The sequence below is a fragment of the Chenopodium quinoa genome, unplaced genomic scaffold (assembly GCF_001683475.1).
Source record: "Chenopodium quinoa cultivar QQ74 unplaced genomic scaffold, ASM168347v1, whole genome shotgun sequence".
In the NCBI taxonomy this organism is placed as follows: Eukaryota; Viridiplantae; Streptophyta; class Magnoliopsida; order Caryophyllales; family Amaranthaceae; genus Chenopodium; species Chenopodium quinoa.
Window position 1 is genome coordinate 151,461 of NW_018744718.1, and position 17,478 is coordinate 168,938.

Sequence of the window (17,478 nt, forward strand, 5' to 3'; positions counted from 1 at the left end):
GATCAAAGAACAACACCTCGAAAGATTTGTCAGTTCTGTTATACTTGAAGGTAAGAAGGTCGTTCTTTTGCTAGGAGTAAGCTTTGACAAACTCTTGCCAAACATCTCCAGTTAACATTACATGATTGCTGTCATTACTCAGTAAGTTGACATGCCATATAATTCCATTTGGACCTTTCACAATAACATTCTCCGGTAACTTTGCAATCTCATTTGAAGTAAATTTCTTAGGAAGTTTCTGATGATGAAACAATGAAAATCAAAATGCAAATCTTTAGATGGGGGAACAATAATTACTTGATACATTAGCACATAATGAGGAGAAAATAAAACCAAAAAAATAAAAATAAAATTGCCTCAATTTGATCATAGTTTTAGTTCCTAATAATCAAGTTTGAATTTGTCATGTACATGTATTCTTTCAATCTTGGAGTAGTGGAGGATCAAAGAAAATACAACAATACCCAAAGCCTTAATCTAAATATGATGGGGTCGGTTATATGAACCAAGATCAAATAAAATAGTACTCATATAGGATATTGTTCGCATTCCTGTGCCATTTTACAAATGTCTTTCAATTCAAATTACATTAAACCCCTAGTATTGAGGTAATGTTGATGTTAAAGTTTCGAACTTGCAATTTAGGGTACACATGAATCATGATCCTAAATACTCCCTTTCATTTAATTTATAATTTAATCAGACATAACCTCATAACATCCCAGGAGTAGCACAGTTCCCTCATCCATAACTCCCCTTTTCATTCAAATTTCTAACCTGTTACTACTAAAATACTTCCCCACTTTTTTATTAAATGATTCAATTGAAAGTCACGTTGATCAACGAACAGCTTTAAGAATTAACATGTTTATACTTCGTATATTATAGTAAAAATTATAACAATTGATATTATAAATTGACACGAATCTAACAATACTTCAAGATCTTGCCTAGCTATACTATTCTTTTAAAATCGCAATATATATAGTAAAGGAAGAGTGTGTGAATAGTGTGACCAATACATGCAATTAAATTTTTTATTATTTTTTTCTAATTGTAAGGGGATGGCCCCACTCTATCACAGGAATGGGGGGATGAGGAGTCGAACCTCCAACCACTTAGGGGATGAGATGGAGGGATGATTATCTCCTACATCCTCCGTTACATGCAATGAAAGTAACAAATACATCTTTCTTTCATATTTTTTGCAACTTTGAAATATTTTATATCTCACAAATATTACCCCAAAGTTACAAAACATATGAAACAAGATTAAAATCACAGTAAAAATAACAACAACAAAAAACTTACAAGATTTTGTAGGAAATTAGAAGGAAGAATTTGAAAGAAGTGCACAGAGTGAAAATGTTTCCAATAAGTACTTTCTTCCCAGCTCCTCCTGCATTTCTCTGGATTCTTCATTTTTCTTCAGGTTAATGCTGACCTTCCCCAATCAAAATTCAGATGGAAATAAAACCCTAAATAAATCAAGAATGTGTTTTTTTTTTCTTTTTTGGGTAAAAATAATTAAATAAAACAGAATTTGCAAGTGATATAAACGGAGGGAATAAATTGTACGAAGTATTAAAATCGGAGCTCTTTCCCATGAATGTAGGTAAGCAAACGGTTCTATTTTTCCCTTTTTTTTTTTTTTTTTTTTTTTTTAAGATTAGATGTCAGAAAAAATAAGTTCGCTATTTACTTGTTTAGTCCTCCTTTCGTGTTATACTTTGATCGACATATACTTTTAGACAATTTAATTAACTTAAATAAAATAAAAAGTAAGTGAGATAGTTGGAGTATTTAAAAATTGTTAAATAAAGATAGTGAGGTTAATAATATATTGAAAAGTAATGAATGTGAGAGAAAAAAAAAAAAAAAAAAAAAAAAAAAAAGGTAGTAATGGATTTAGATGGGACCAAAAAGATATAATATTAAAATATAATTTATTTTTTACCAAAAACAGAAGTGTAATTTTTATTGAAACATTGCTGCATTTGGTAAGTATAAGATTATTAAAACATGAAGATAGTAACAAAATAAATAAAAAATTTGAAACCTAGTAACAAAATAAAATGGTGAAGATTAAAATCATGAAGATTGTTAAATTGGATAGTTGTTTGGTGAACATTATTATAAGACCCCAAAAAAAAAAAAAAAAATATTAAAGGAAGTGTGAATTTTTCACAAAACATAACAATGAAGTAAATTGCCAAGGTTTCGAGCATCTCTAATGGTAAGCTAATTCTCAAATAAGCTTGTCATGTCACATAAGATTTTAAGCTAATTTTTTGTGTAGCTATTTTGTACCCCAATAGTTAGCTAATGGCTTGTTATTTAAATGAGCTTAACTTTCTCAATTATCTTTAAAAGTTTAATTATATTAGTATATTAATCTTTAAAATTTTAGAAATATTTTTCTCAAGCAAATTAGCTTGGCCAAGCTAATTGTACTTTTTAGCTCCAATGGTCAAGCTAATAGCTAAAGAGTTTTGGAAATTGCAAGCAAATCCCTAGCGACAACCATTGGAGTTGCTCTAAGTTTCTTGGTCAATTAAAATTGAGGGGAAATAAGAAATGCTACGAAGTATTATTCATTTTGTTTAGATAATTTTTCATCTTCCCATAATCCTATAACATTTTCTTAAAAAAAAATACTCTATATACTCCACCTTATTTTTGCTAAAATGAATTATTTTCACTAAACTAAAATTAATGTTGTTAGACTAAAATTAATTTAACTGAAATTATTTATGCCGAATTGAAAATATTTTTACTAGTTCTCTATTATATTTATACTATAAAATTACTGATTTTTACTGAACGAAACTTAAATTATATATTTTTACTAAATTGACCTTAGATTTACTGAACTAAACTTATTTTTTTGTTGTAATGAAATTATTTTTACTATATACTAGTTTTGGCTCCGTGCATAAGATTTTTTTTTTTAAAAAATAATGATAGTCAATTGAAATGGAGTTAATTGACATTAAATAACCAATGTAACACTTTTTTTTTTTTTGAAATTCAAATTTACTTATTGTCTATCATTAAAATTCTTATGGTAATAAGATTTTTTTTTTAAATAATGATAGTCATTTTTTTTTTTGAGGAATAATAATGATAGTCAATTGAAATGGAGTTAATTGACATTAAATGACTTATGTAACACTTTCTTTTTTTTTTTTTTTGAAATTCAAGTTTGCTTATTGTCTATCTTTAAAATTCTTATGTGTTGCACATATATATATATATATATATATATAAAATCATTAATAGAATTTCATATTTATTTTTAAAGAATTTTTTGAAATAATATATATAACATTTTGGAGGTAAATTTTTCACAAAATTATGCCAAGTTTCCTATTTGGTGATTACTTTAGTTTATACAATAGATTAGTCTCGTGCGATGCATGATTTGATCAAATAAAATTTTCTAAATTTGTTTACTTTTTCATACAAAAATTAAACACAAAAAATAAATCACAAAAAAATAAACATCAAATATTTTTTACCTGCGAACTCCAATTCAAGCTTAAACCAGCAGCATACACAGAAGCTCCCGCCGGGGAAGAAGGTCCCCATGAGCACTCAAAAAGGATTTTTCGCTACTACTACTGTTACTGTGAGCGGTTCAAATTCCAATTTTGTTGATCTTTCCCAATCATTCTGGCCGGAACTTGAAAGTAGTTGACCAATGATCCGGATAGGCATGGGAGTCCTTGGGCATTGCTTGGGCCTCCTGATAGGGTTGAGAAAAAGATTCTGTTACGGCACAGTCAGGCAGGTTTTTACCATTTCGCTCACGAGCAGAATCTTTTACATTTTTCTTCATTCTCCCTTTAGGACCGACTACAACAAGCTCGCGACTCTAATAGAAACAAACAGTAAGCTCTCTGCTCTATTTGCTTGCAATGTTATGTCTATCAAAGTTGGCGAACGCTTCAAACTTAGTTCCCCTCCTAGGGGACTCAAACAAAGTTGAATACTCAATGAATTCAACCCTTACTCCATAAACATTTCAGTAGAAAAATGAATTTCGCGGCCGGACCAGAAAGGAGGGGGACAGCGAACCTCCTGCCAAGAGGCAAAGGTTGCTTGCTAACTTCGAAAACTCTCCATCTCACCTCTGGAAGATTGCGCTGACTGTTGCGCCGTCTTCTGATTCGATTGTGGTGCCGGATTTTTCTTCGGCCGGCCACGTTTTGCCATTCGCCAATTAAGTCCGTAGCGTCTACCGATTTCGCCATATCCCCCCTGATGGGGGGTTTTTTGTTATCCAATTTTTCTCTATTCCCCCTTTTTTTTCCATTTCTTTAGTCTTTCATTTAGGGAGCCAAAGCTTTACTTTTTAAATCAAATAAGGCTCGCGCAGGGGTGTTGCCTGTAGGTCGTGATGTGCCTTGAGATGGCCGTCTCCTGTCCCCCTGCCGGTGGGGAATCCGCTCCCGGGTCGTCGCTCTGCTGCGTCTGGCCCGTTTAGAGCTCATAGAAAAATTGAATGATAAAAGGGGTACTTAAAGAAGAAAAATTAAATTATTATTGTTGGAGAGAATAGATCCTTTTTAGAAAATTGATACTAATTATAATGTACGTGCTGACCAGAATTTTAATAAAATAAAATAAAAATCACAAAATGATGACATCATTTACTGTTGTAGAGGGAAAATTTTTAATGACAACTTGACATGTGTCTAATCTTAAAATAAAATGATGTCAATGGTCGCTACTTTAATATTAGTTATAGATTCTCAAAAATTTTAAGAGATTGTAGGGTTCTAGGGTATAAGGTGTCTTACTAGCATCTTATCCATGAGAGGTAAACATGGATGTACGCCATGGCGGCAGTGACACGTCACTTTTAAAATGTAGGGTGTGAGTATATTTTAAGGAAATGTGAATATGTGATAGTGTAAAATTCTCAAGAATGATAACAATTAGAAATTTATTGGCCTCATAATCATATTGCAATCGCATTTTAACTGTTTTTAAAATCACATGAATGTGATATTGTGAATAGGGAAATTTTTAGCTACTTGATCACTCAATCCAAAACAACATGCTAAGTAAATCCATGATCAAGCAAAATATATACAATAATACAAGGGAATATAAGATAAATTTTTTAAAATAAAAAAGTCTCGAATCAACTTGAGAATTGACTTTAATTCATCTTTGTAATATGTAAATTGACATTTGACATTTTTTTCAGGCCTCGTTATAATGCAAAACCAAATCAGATAGCTCAAATTATCCTCAAAGGGCTTAAACTACATTGATCCAAGCCAAACTTGTTTGTCACCTCGAATCAGAATATTAAGCTATATAAGCTGCAATATATATGAATTTCCACAGTAATTGGAAAGCTAATCGGAGATGAGGCAGGCAACGTTTTACCAATACACAAATGTGCTTTTGCATTTCATTCATCACATGCTCAGTGGTAGTTCTTACGTACAGGGCTAAGTGGAGTAATTTCAGGAACAACTCGGAAAATGCTAACATCCAGAACAAAACGCTTGTTCTCTTGGCCACCAGGCACGAACAAGCACAAGTCGAATTCCTCCAAGAAATTGTCAAATGCAAATTTTTTCCATCCACCTTCAAATCCTCCATATCCATGGTTGTTGGAAGTACAGAAGCTAACCACCCATGTATTGTTATTGGTTCTAAGAATCACATCTTGTCTTTTATCACGTGAAAAACCTTTAGGCTTCCAGTTTTGAGGAATTACCTGAACATAAGTGCCAGAAGAGTTGGTTTAGCAAGAAAAGCTGCAAATTTTGATCAATGATCTTAAGGGCAGGGATTCATAGAAGAAGCAATTTTACCAGTGAAAAACGCTTATATACATGCGAAGGTCTCATGACCATGATGAAGCTTTCACCGATGGCATTTTTACTTGCCAACGCCAAAGCCTTTTCTTTTTCTGCATCCGTTACAGGCCTTCTGTTTGATCTATAGCATGCAGCAGCAACAACTGCACAACATACATGTTATAGCACTCTATCAAGTACTATTTGTAATCTATGTAGCACCAAAAGAAAGTACCTAGTACCTACACTACAAAGGCCCAATTTCTCTTCAAATGATACATAAAATCATCCTTGAAAAATTAAATTCAGTTCAATAGTAAAATTCAGTGTTTGCATGTCTGCACATGACAAATGCATCAGTGAATCAGCAAAAATCAATTTTAAGTAACAAAAATCAGCAAAAAATTTGCGACTTCTTGATGTTTTCTCCAAGGTAAGAAATCAGTTTTGATTTTAAACAAACCTAATTAAAGCTGGCAGATCAGTCTTATTCCAGTCAACTTCCAATCAATTCCAAGATATTTCATGCAATGCTTGTCCTTTCCCTCTGTGAGAGACAATAAACTGGATTCAATTTGTTCAATCTTCCTATGAGGTGAAAATTCTTCCACCAAAAAATATTCCTGGATTGCTTGGGAAAAATTCTGCTACCCTAAAGAACAAGGGGGACTTGCATTACTTTACCACTCTCAAGTCAACCAACTTAGCCTTGCTAAACTCTACTGGTCAGTTGATAATTAGTCAAATCAGGCAGCAAAAATCTTGCGTGCATGAAAAATACATTGCAAATAGATTCCACCCTCTGCCAACATCTATCTAAGGGCTCCCACATTTGGAAGGCAATAGGAGTGGGCTCGAACCTCGTTAAACATGCTTTAATCTGGGGAAGTCAGAGATGAGAGTTCTATAAATCTTTGGATTGACAAATGGCTGCAAACTTCCTATGGCTGCAAACTTCCTCTCCAATTCTGCATCACTTCTAAGGAAAACCTTGAAAGTGATCTTTCCTTCTCAATTGATGATCACCTGTTTAATAGGATTTCTTATATATTATTTTGCTGATCAAAGTGATAAATCCTTATCAGACTGGTCTTACAAGGGAAAGTTTGACTCCAGGAAAGCAAAAGATCGTATCATTTGCAGCCTCAACAACCTCATTCACACTTTTATACAACTTCCTTGGAAGAAACTATTGAAGAGCCCAAGGCATCCAAAAATAAAATTCTTTTTGTGGCAACTAATGTGGAATAGATTGCCTTGTAAAAAAAAAACTTAACCAAACAATAAACCACCTTTTTGTCCTCATGAAACTGAAAACTCAGAGCTCTTGTGTCCTAGGGCCTCTGAGTTTCAGGGAAACCTCCCAATGTGAAAGAAACCCGGGATCCAGCAGGAGATCTTGGATCATATCCAATATCTCATCTGTTCTAACCTCCCTCAATGGTCTCCCATGGAATGTTATTTTTATCTTTGCTCTCTGGTCCATCTATATGGAATAGAAGAAGTTCCTGGATTTTCTCAAAACAAAATAACCCCCTTCAAAAGTCTATCAGCCATTGCTTATCGGCTACAACTGAATGGTTTTACTCCCAAAAAACCAATGCAGTTATCCTAAAGCCAGTGCTTATGGGCCTGGTGCCTGGCTGCCTCCCTCACCTCCCTTCCTAAAAATCACTTTAATGCATCCTTCATTCCAGAGACTAAAGAGACAGCTTGTGCAGCTGAATGCAGGAACCACATGAGTCAGTGGGTCAGTGCCTCAGTGGGTCAAAGGCCTCACCTGGAAAGGCATTCGGCCTACTCTTTCCAAGCTGCACTAAGGCAATTTACATTTCCATGAACTGGGCTAGGGAAAACAACCAGACACAGTGCATTATTGCCTCGGATTGTACAAGAGCTGTAAATGAAATCAACTAACTTAGCCCTGCGATTAGACTAACAGACCTGACCATGAAATGCAGGGGACTTATGCAGGAGATGGGCAGCATCACTCTGGAATATGAAGGCAGAGACCAAAATAGGGTGGCTGACATCTTAGCAAAGGAAACAAGGCATAGCATGAATCATATGTATCAAAAACTGTATTTTGGATGAACCTCCTTTAAGTTGTAATATGGCTCTTCTTGCTGATGCAAGTAGCTTAAGTAGTCTAGGCAATCTTTTGCAATCAGACTTTAACTCTATGGTCAATGTTCAACTCTATGTCTGTAGCTACTGAAAACTTAACTTAATATATGCCTGCTCCTTTTCTATCAAAAAAAAAACTTCATTCATCAAAAACAGTTCACTTCAGTAAAATTTCAGGACTTCACTTGTGCCTTTGAAACTTTGACTTTTTGATCACCGAATTGGCAACTATTCTCTATTCTCTTTCACTCCTCTTCAATTCACCCAGCATAAATATACAGTTCTTGTTAAGAAATACAAACATAAACGCAAAAAAAGTTCCCTACTGCAACATAAACAAAATTTCTTGTTCTAGTAAATGAACTAGCGACTGAAGCCATACCAGTGGAGCTCTTTCTTTTCATGTTCTCATGGAGTGGAACATCATCACTATTGTTATCACAAGCAGCAGAATAAGAATGAGTCTTCTTCGAATTACTGCCATTCACTTTCGAAGAATTGTTCTTCTTTAAAGTGGAATCATCTTCAATGAATGCCCTTCGTTTATCCCTTTCATCTTTATCAAATCCTTAAACATAATACAAAAACATATTAGCACAAGATCAGCCATTTTGTTTTTACAAGGTTTATAGGGTAGTTTCTCTGATCAGTGATCACTTGATTAAAGAAAACTCAGCACAAAATAACCCCCCTTTTTTTTTCTAGTTATAACACTGATCACACTGAATTAACATCCTCCTTGCTAAGTTATGAAAAGATTACGCTAATATTGATAAAGAATAACTAAAGAGCATTTAAAAAAAAAAAAAAAAAAAAAGATGGATGTGTTCTTTAAGCTTTTTAAGAAACATACTAGTGGACTTCCTTTTCCTCAAAAAATTAGATGGGGCTTCTTTTGGTGTACTTTCATTTTCTTTCAAAGAATTCTGCTGTTTTGAAGTAGATCTGTCTTTGTTTGATTCCCTGCGTTCATCTTCATCCTGTTTCTCAGCAAGATCATGATCTGTTTCAAATACATAAATATCAGTATGCTAACCATACTCTAGTAATATAGATTGATAATCATTTCGTCCCATAATTAACTTCATACTCGACAGTTTTGACATTTGGGATTGGCATGGATATTTAGAATTGTTGTTAAATCTTAAATGTTACATAAAAGTAAAAGGGATAAGGAAGAGTGAAGTTCTTTTGGATACTTTAAAGAATCAAAAGTGTGAAACTAATTTTGGGATGGAGGAAGTAATATTAGGGAAAAAAAATAAAAATCAACGAGCTAAAGTTTAAACATACTACCTGCGTGAGCAGTGCTGTCAGAAGAACAAATGATATATGAGTCACTCTTTGCTTGTTCATCTAAACCACCATTATATTGAGGTTGTTCAAATTTTCTCACAAAATAAGATGATTCTCGCTCACATGAATTAGTTTGATCAATGAAAAACACCTCAAAAGATTTGTCAGTTCTGTCATACTTGAAGATAACAAGGTCGTTCTTTTGCAAGGAGTAAGCTTTGACAAACTCTTTCCAAACATCTCCAGTTAACATTAGATGATTGCTGTCATTACTCAGTAAGCTGACATGCCATATAATTCCATTTGGTCCTTTCACAATTACATTCTCCGGCAACTTTGCAATCTCATTTGCTGTAAATTTCTTAGGAAGTTTCTGATATAAGACAATGAAAATCAAAATGCAAATCTTTAGATGGGGGAACAACAATTTCTTGAAACATTAGCACATAATCAGTATGAGGAGAAAATAAATAAAAAAATTAAAAAAATTGCCTCAACTCATAGTTTTGATCCGCTAATAATTAAGTTTGAATTTGTCATGTACATCAGTACATGTAATCATGTATTCTATCAATTTTGTAGCGGGGGATCAAAGAAATACAACAATTCCCAAAGCCTTAATCTAAACATAATGGGGTCGGCTGCATGAACCAAGATCAAATAAAATAGTACTCGAATAGGATATTGTTCTCATGCCTATGCCATTTTACAAATTTCTTTCAAATTACATTCAATCCCTAGTATAAGTAATATTGAGGTAATGTTGATGTTAAAGTTTCGAACTTGCAATTTAGGGTACACATGAATCATGATCCTAAATAAGTCAATAAGAAATTCACGTTTATCGATGAACTACTTTAACAATTAACATCTTTATACTTCTGTACATTATTTGTAAAAATTATAAAAATTGATATTTTGAAAGTATAAATTGACACGAACCTATCAATAATTCATGATCCCGCCTTTTATACTATTTTTTCAAAATTGATATTTTAAAAGTATAGTCAAGGAAGGGTATGTGAATAGTGTGACCAGTATATGCAATTAAACAAAAAAAAATGTAAAAACTAACTTATAAATAAGAACACAGTAATGGGAATAATAGTAATTACAAAACTTACAAGGTGTTGTTGGAAATTAGAAGGAAGAATTTAAAAGAAGTGCACAGAATGAAAATGTTGCCAATAAGGGCTAATGCTGATCTTCCCCAAAATCAAAATTCAGATGGAAGTAACCACCCCTTTTTTTTTCTTGGTCAAAGATGTAAGTAAAACCCTAATTAAATTAAGAATGTTAATTTTTTGGGTATAATAAATAATCAATTAATTAACATAATACTGAAATAGACACTAGGAACAACACGTGTCATATCCTGGTGCTGTTAATTTCCCCCCAAACCACTCCTTCCCTTTTTGCAAAAACTTCTTTGAGAATTTTAGTATAATATTATTGCTATAATAGTATTGTAAATCTTTTATAAGTATCTTTTATTATTATTATTTTATTTGCTTATTTTGTTCTTTTAATATTTTTCATTAAGAAATTTCAAAATATTTCTATTATAAAAAAGAATCTTCATACTTATTGCATATTTTATAGACAAAAATAACATTATTTTATCTTTTAATATTCAGCTATTCATGTTTTATTTATTATATTCTACTATCATAAAGTGTATTGTAAATTGTGTATATTGTTTTTTTTAATGCTTTAATTGGTTTATCTCATAATTCTAACACGAGGAACATAAAAAAAAAAAAAAAAGGAAATATAACAACATTTACATAAACACTTTATCTATGCATGTAGTCATGTAAGAAAGTATCTCAATACTTTCATATATTATTATATATTTAAAACATTCATATAGTGTAATATATAGTTTTAATATATTCATTTGTCTAATCAACTCTTTCCCTTTCATTATATTTCATGTTTCATTTTATTATATATGCAAATAAGAAGATAATAAATATTTTATAGTTGTGTAACAATAAAGAGTTTTTTTTTTTCTTTTATCGATTAATTGTAGTGAAATTGCCGTGCATGAGACGGGACCTAATCTAGTTAAATACAACAAGATTGGGTAAGTTGATAAAAAAACGAAGGAAAAGAAATGTATTAAAATCGGAGCTCTTTCACATTTTGAATGTTACAGGTGTATTTTTCCATCATCTTTTTAGAAGATTTGATGTGAGAAAAATAAGCTCGACTATATCAACGAAAGTATCAAAGTACTATGTAAGTGCACACTTGCACCTAGGCTGGAATAATGGGGGGTACTGGGGGTGGTACATGTGTCATGCTCGCGCTGCTCGGAACTGAAATTTACCGAACTGAAGTGGTGTGACACATGCCCGGTTCTGGTTCGATTGTACTAGTTTTTTTAATTAAGAGTTCATGATTTTGAAATTTATATGGATCAACAATGGACAATATTGGTACATTTAGCCAAAGTTTCGAGTAAAACTCCCAAATTTGTTAATTTTTACACAATAATGGAAATCTTAAGAAAATATAAATATCAAACTCTATCCATAGACTATCATCTAAACCTATCCATAAACTATAAATCAACATAATAACCGCGATTTCATTACCATTAATATACAATGTGCTTGAACATACATATGACACAGTTAATTAAACAATAGCCCATAAATAACAATACACAAAAGACAACTGCCTAGATAAATACTACCATAGATATAGATGTCCCAAAACAAAACCTCTGCAAGGCATATCAAGAAACTCGGAATTAGTAGAAGAGTCAAAATAATACATAGTATTACAGTTCAATTTCGATGTGATTATGGTAACCACTCCCATCATCATAACCTTCGTCATAGGCAGCTAACATATAATTTCTGATCAACTTTGAGAAATGCTCTTCCCACCATGCTCTTGGGCTCGCAAAAGGCAAAAAACCGCAACAGACTGGAATCAAAATAAGAATGAGATAGAACAACCAACGCCTCATCCAAAAGGGGAAGATTACGCGAGACTTTCTCTCTTGAGATACTTGAATTGGCCCATTAAGTATGTAAAAGAAGAATGGCGTAAAAACATTTAAGAAAAAGTGCAATAAGCACAAAACTTCCCAGTATATGAGCCACTGATATCCATCACCTCCTAATGTGTCGACACAAAGCTTTCCAGCAAAACCACAGCCAACCCCTAAAAGCAGTATCAGAAAGGTGATTGGCATGGCTTGTCTCGAAATTTCAGAGCGTTGAATTAGCACATAAGCAATGGCTAAAATCATCAGCAAACCAAACAGCATCCTGCTGTACACTTGAACCTCACACTTTAGGGTCTGGAGACCTGAATTAAATGATGCCATTGGTTTTGGAATCCACCAGGATTTGGACACCTGAAAAAAATATAAATAAAGAATAAGGCAGTGCTATGCATCCATGAACAAACAAAAATGACACATTGGAAGGACATCCTAAAATCATATAATCCTAAATTCCTAAACATGACCTCTAATCTTTCAAAAAATAATTCCGATTTTAAAGGTTATATTAGATGATTTGGAATCTTTAGAAGTTAAACATTCAAACACAGTAGGTAGAACTTTTTGGTATTACCAACTTCCAATGTAGAAAGCATGGGCTAGGTTCATTTCTTTGTGTTTTAGAAAGAAATCTGGAACCTCAATTTGGGGCAGTGGTATTCCCAGTACTCTTGGCATATAATTTGAATCACAAATGAAGAAACTATCTAGTTTTTCACAAAGATGAAATCAACCACAGTAAAAAAAACTTGGGGAACTTTATTGCAATATGCAATAATCTCAAACTTAACGAATCCATCCCCCACCCCCTCCAAAAAGATAATAATAACTGGTCACTTCTCTCTTGGACAGAGCCCAAGGGTCCTATAAATTTCCTCAACAAACACCAAAATTTCCAAATGCCAAAAAGAATACAGAAGTTTTTCAGTTGAAATATGGTCCATTGGCCACTGCAAAGAAGTATAGGATCTGCATGACTCCATAACAGTAATCCAGAACCAAAAATGTGGATGACTGGTTTCACTAAAAGCTGTGTTAGCTATCTCAATAATAAACAGGTTTTCCATACCTCGTAAGCAGAGCATGATCTACTCAGTTGGCGAAGATTGTCATATGAAAATGCATACACTCCATAGCCAAGGCACCCTGACATTATAAGCAAGTCAGCAACAAGAAAGTCCACACATGTTTTGAGGAGCTCACTATGTCTTGTCTCTTCCAATTGATTCTTGAACTTTTCAGCTTTAAAGGATGTTCTTGAAATTCCTAGAGACAATTTACATCTCTCCAAGGAATTCAAATCAGAATTAAGAGCCAGTTGAGTTTCTTTCAGCTGCAACTTTCTCATAATTAGACCTATTTCAACACTCTTTAGGTCATTTGCACGGGTTTGCTCAATAACAGATTTCTCAACAGTACTGAGCACTGAATGGTTGCTCAAGTGATTTCGCATGTTTGAAATAACAATTTGCGAGCTTATATGCCCTTGTAGGGGAAGATCCTGGTTCCTAGAATCTGCTGATTGAATGTCTTCTTCCTCTTCAACTGTTTTCATACGTCCTTGAGCCCCAGTAGAATGATTTACTGGTATTGTGCAACCATCTGCAATATCAAATCTTTTTGCAGAACGATCTCCATTGTTTACAGAGATGGATTGGGTTTCACCAGAGATACAATCGCCAACATCATTCCTAACTTGATCTTCTCTAACATCTACAGATGAATTTTTAATTAATCTGAGAGTGCTGAGGGTACTTCCAAAAGATTTCTCAAAGTTTCTTGCAAAAGCATCAAACTTGTCGCCAAATACCTGGGTGCCACAATCAAGGAACAAAGGAAATATCCATGATTGAACGTCTTGAGAAAGCATTACTACAAATCATATCGGTCCAGCGCTAGATTGAAGAGTGGCTTACATTGGTCAAAGATTCCCTCACAGCTGAAGTGCAGATCTGTATATCAAAGACAGAGGGAGTCACGTAAGCCATGTATTTATAACATTGGATAAATATAAGATATGTAGAGGCTGTGAAAACAACCGATGCACACATTTGACAACAAATTAATGGCATTTAGTATATGACATAATTTCAATAACAAGGCCTTGATCCACAGAAAACTTTGATCCAGTGCCAATATCTGACTCTAAAAAAAAAGCTGATAATGAACAAAAATTCCCAACTTTATCCAAATAAACCACCCTTACTTCAAAAATACTAAGAACACATTGTAATATGTGGGGACACACTTCCAATATGTTATGATAGAAAGTAGAACATAAAATAAAAACCAAAAAAAAAAAAAAAAAGGTTAGTTTTACCATCGCTAGATGATCAACGGCAACATTCTCATTCGTCAAGTCCTTCTTCTCCAAGATCTGAAAGCAACGACTAGATCAATAGAAGTACAAACAAGAAATACAATACAAACAAAGAACAAATATAGTAATGGCTATAATATTTTTCAGGTCATCCTAAGCTGGTACTAATAATTTAGAAATGTAAAACACAAATACACAATACTCATATACTATAACCAAAAAAAGCAAACCTTAAAGAGTTGACTCATCTGATAATCCCATATAAGAAAGTTTATAATAAAAATCCACTTGTTTAATCAGATATAAAGTTGAAATTAACAAATTATGATGTCATCCAGAATTGATACCTTTTCAGTGTAACTTTATAAGAAAGTGCACCTAAGTGACCTAACCACCATGCAATACTTTAATTCTTCGATCATACTTTAAACTTTTAAAAATTAACATAATAACATCAAAGTATAGAAGTTAACTAAATCTGTTCAATAATAATAAAAGAAACTGCAAAAGGTGGCCAATAAAAACCAAAAACTGTTTTGCTAACCACGGTATATTTTATACCCTTTTAAGTCAAAAAGATGTTAAAAAAAAAAATTAAAAAAAAAAATAAAAAAACTTTGGTCAATATATTGCGTTTTATTAAAATTTAACATCTAAAGAAAATATCAAAGGAAAGCTACATTGCTTACAAGACACTCTACCATTAAAAAACCAAAATTTGATGAAATGGAGCATCAGTTCTCATCAAATATTTCTAATATTGTAAGACACTTCCCTTTAATTTATAGGTTGTACCATATAGGCTTTTTGCACTCTTTATATACTCATCGTTGACCATCTTTGATCATATACATGTGCAAGGATAGCATAGTCAGATAAGATCATGTTAGATTTGCCTCAATGTCATTTTCAAACATCCACCTTTGTATAATATTTACTTACAGATAATTAGAGATAATAATGGCCAAATTTGCACATTGATAGGCAACAAAGCCTTAATCGCATAAGGCAAGTTGATGAGCAAAGTCAAGACAACAGTTGAGCAAGTGAGTAAGTCACCATCACATAGATAACCACTCATATATACAAGACTAGTAAATCTGAATCATAGAGAAATCGACTGAGGGTCCTCATCCATCAACATATTCCATTAAACATAATAGAATGTGACGAAATGTCTACTTCCAAAGTATGGTGATAGAGAATGAGCCCAAGCAAGTTAACCATGGACATTAACTTATCAACAAAAGCCAGGATTCAAATCTGGCAATCATCTGCCTTTAGCACTCATTAACACGACTTCTTGTCAAAGTAATGCAATGAATAAATGCAATAGAACGTTGCCATGCATCCAAAGGTCCTGCTACTCACTTCACAAACAAAATTTACAAGATTCACAAACTACACTTCCACAATTACATAATACTACAAGTAATACTTGTGTATTCCAAAACATCCAAGCCGCCAATCAATCAATGCACATTCACGAAACTACTTCAGCACAACATACATCAGAAAATCAACATATCCAAATTAAGTAAGAGCTCAAATTCAATCCGCAATCCAAATTACGTAGTAAATTTTTTGATTATATTACATAAACTAAACTTTTACTATTTATATAAAACACATAATATCCAAAGCAGAAAAGCAGCAACACTGTTAAAAAAAACCCCAAACAAATCTAAACTTTTTATACTGCAAATAAGTAAAAGCAATTCTATACTTCAAAACTTCAATTATACATAAAATATACATAAATTCAACCAAAAACCCATGAAAAATACACCCAAATAGACCAATTCCACAAATTCAACCCCACATAAATCATAATAATAACATAAAAATCAAAACTTTTATATGGAAATTCAATCAAACCTGAGCCAAAACGGCGGCAATCGACATACCAAGAGGAAAAGCAATTGCTTCGACATCGGTAGCGCTTCGACGAACAGAAAACCTAGGGTTTTTGCGCTTATTAGGGATTCGAATTCCTCTCTGAATTGAAGAAGAAGACGAAGCAGAGGAAGTTTCATCAACAACACGTTTCTTGATTTTCCGGGTTAGTTTTAAACCGTTGATTTGGGGTTTTGACGGGAAATCAGAGGGCTGAGATGGGGTTTCGGAGAGAGTGTGATTAACGGTTGTGATTGAAGGTGGTTGTTCACCGGAGGGTTGAAGAGGGAGAGAGGAAGAAGGGGAATTGTGAATCCCCATAATTAGGGATTGATTAATGGAGCATTTGATTTGGATTTACAGGAATTGAAGAAGAAGAAAGCGGGTAAAGTTGAGATTTTTATTTTGAAAATTAATGAATTGTGATTTTCTTTACCGTTGGAAATTGAGACCAAGTTTGGGAGTAGTTGGTTGGTACTTGGAAGTTCAAGTTCTTTTTTGTTCTCAATGATATGGTTTTCCAACGAAAGAGCTTACAAAGAAAGCTCGAGATACACTATGAAACTAGAACTGGTCAATGTAAATGGTACGGAGTAAAAAAAAAAAAAAAAAAAAAAAAAAAAAAAAAAGATAAAGTGTGTTATTTTCGAAATTTAAGTGTCTAGACTTAATGCAGTACGGAGTATAACTTATTGTTGTCGCAAATTGAACAATGGACACGAGTGAAATTTATAAATTTGACTTCTGTTTTATGGTCTTATGGCTAAAATTCTAATGTTTCTCCAGAAATTAAAAATAAGACGCTCAAATAGGGAATAATTAGGATTGTGAAATGAGTATCAGTGATCGGATAAGAATAAAAAAAATGATTTTTTTTCTTATTTGGTTCAAGTTGGGAATTATATTGGAATAAGAAATCAAATTTCATTAATAATCATATAGCTTGTTTGGTGAAAGATTTTGGTATAAACTAACAGATGAAATAATAAAACAAA

At 32.9% G+C, this 17,478-nt stretch overlaps 2 protein-coding genes across 3 annotated transcripts; both read right to left on the reverse strand.

Annotated features, from left to right (window-relative positions):
- Positions 1-3,670: 3,670 nt before the first annotated feature.
- Positions 3,671-9,807, reverse strand: LOC110703052 (B3 domain-containing protein Os11g0197600-like). The gene is made up of 9 exons (XM_021880812.1): positions 9,790-9,807; positions 9,246-9,618; positions 8,803-8,952; positions 8,332-8,517; positions 7,767-7,855; positions 7,255-7,330; positions 5,838-5,986; positions 5,465-5,740; positions 3,671-3,877 (listed from the first exon to the last, which is right to left on the reverse strand). The coding sequence occupies exons 1-9, from the start codon at positions 9,805-9,807 to the stop codon at positions 3,671-3,673; spliced, it is 1,524 nt and encodes a 507-aa protein (XP_021736504.1).
- Positions 9,808-11,810: 2,003 nt separating this feature from the next.
- On the reverse strand, positions 11,811-17,236 carry LOC110703188 (protein CPR-5-like). Of its 2 annotated transcripts, none has more exons than XM_021880935.1 (5): positions 16,466-17,236; positions 14,588-14,644; positions 14,184-14,219; positions 13,337-14,077; positions 11,811-12,621 (listed from the first exon to the last, which is right to left on the reverse strand). In XM_021880935.1, the coding sequence occupies exons 1-5, from the start codon at positions 16,802-16,804 to the stop codon at positions 12,037-12,039; spliced, it is 1,758 nt and encodes a 585-aa protein (XP_021736627.1). In that variant the 5' UTR covers positions 16,805-17,236; the 3' UTR covers positions 11,811-12,036. The 2 variants fall into 2 exon arrangements, with proteins under 2 accessions (XP_021736627.1, XP_021736628.1); XM_021880936.1 differs by having other exon boundaries at positions 16,495-16,619.
- Between the last annotated feature and the right edge of the window lie 242 nt (positions 17,237-17,478).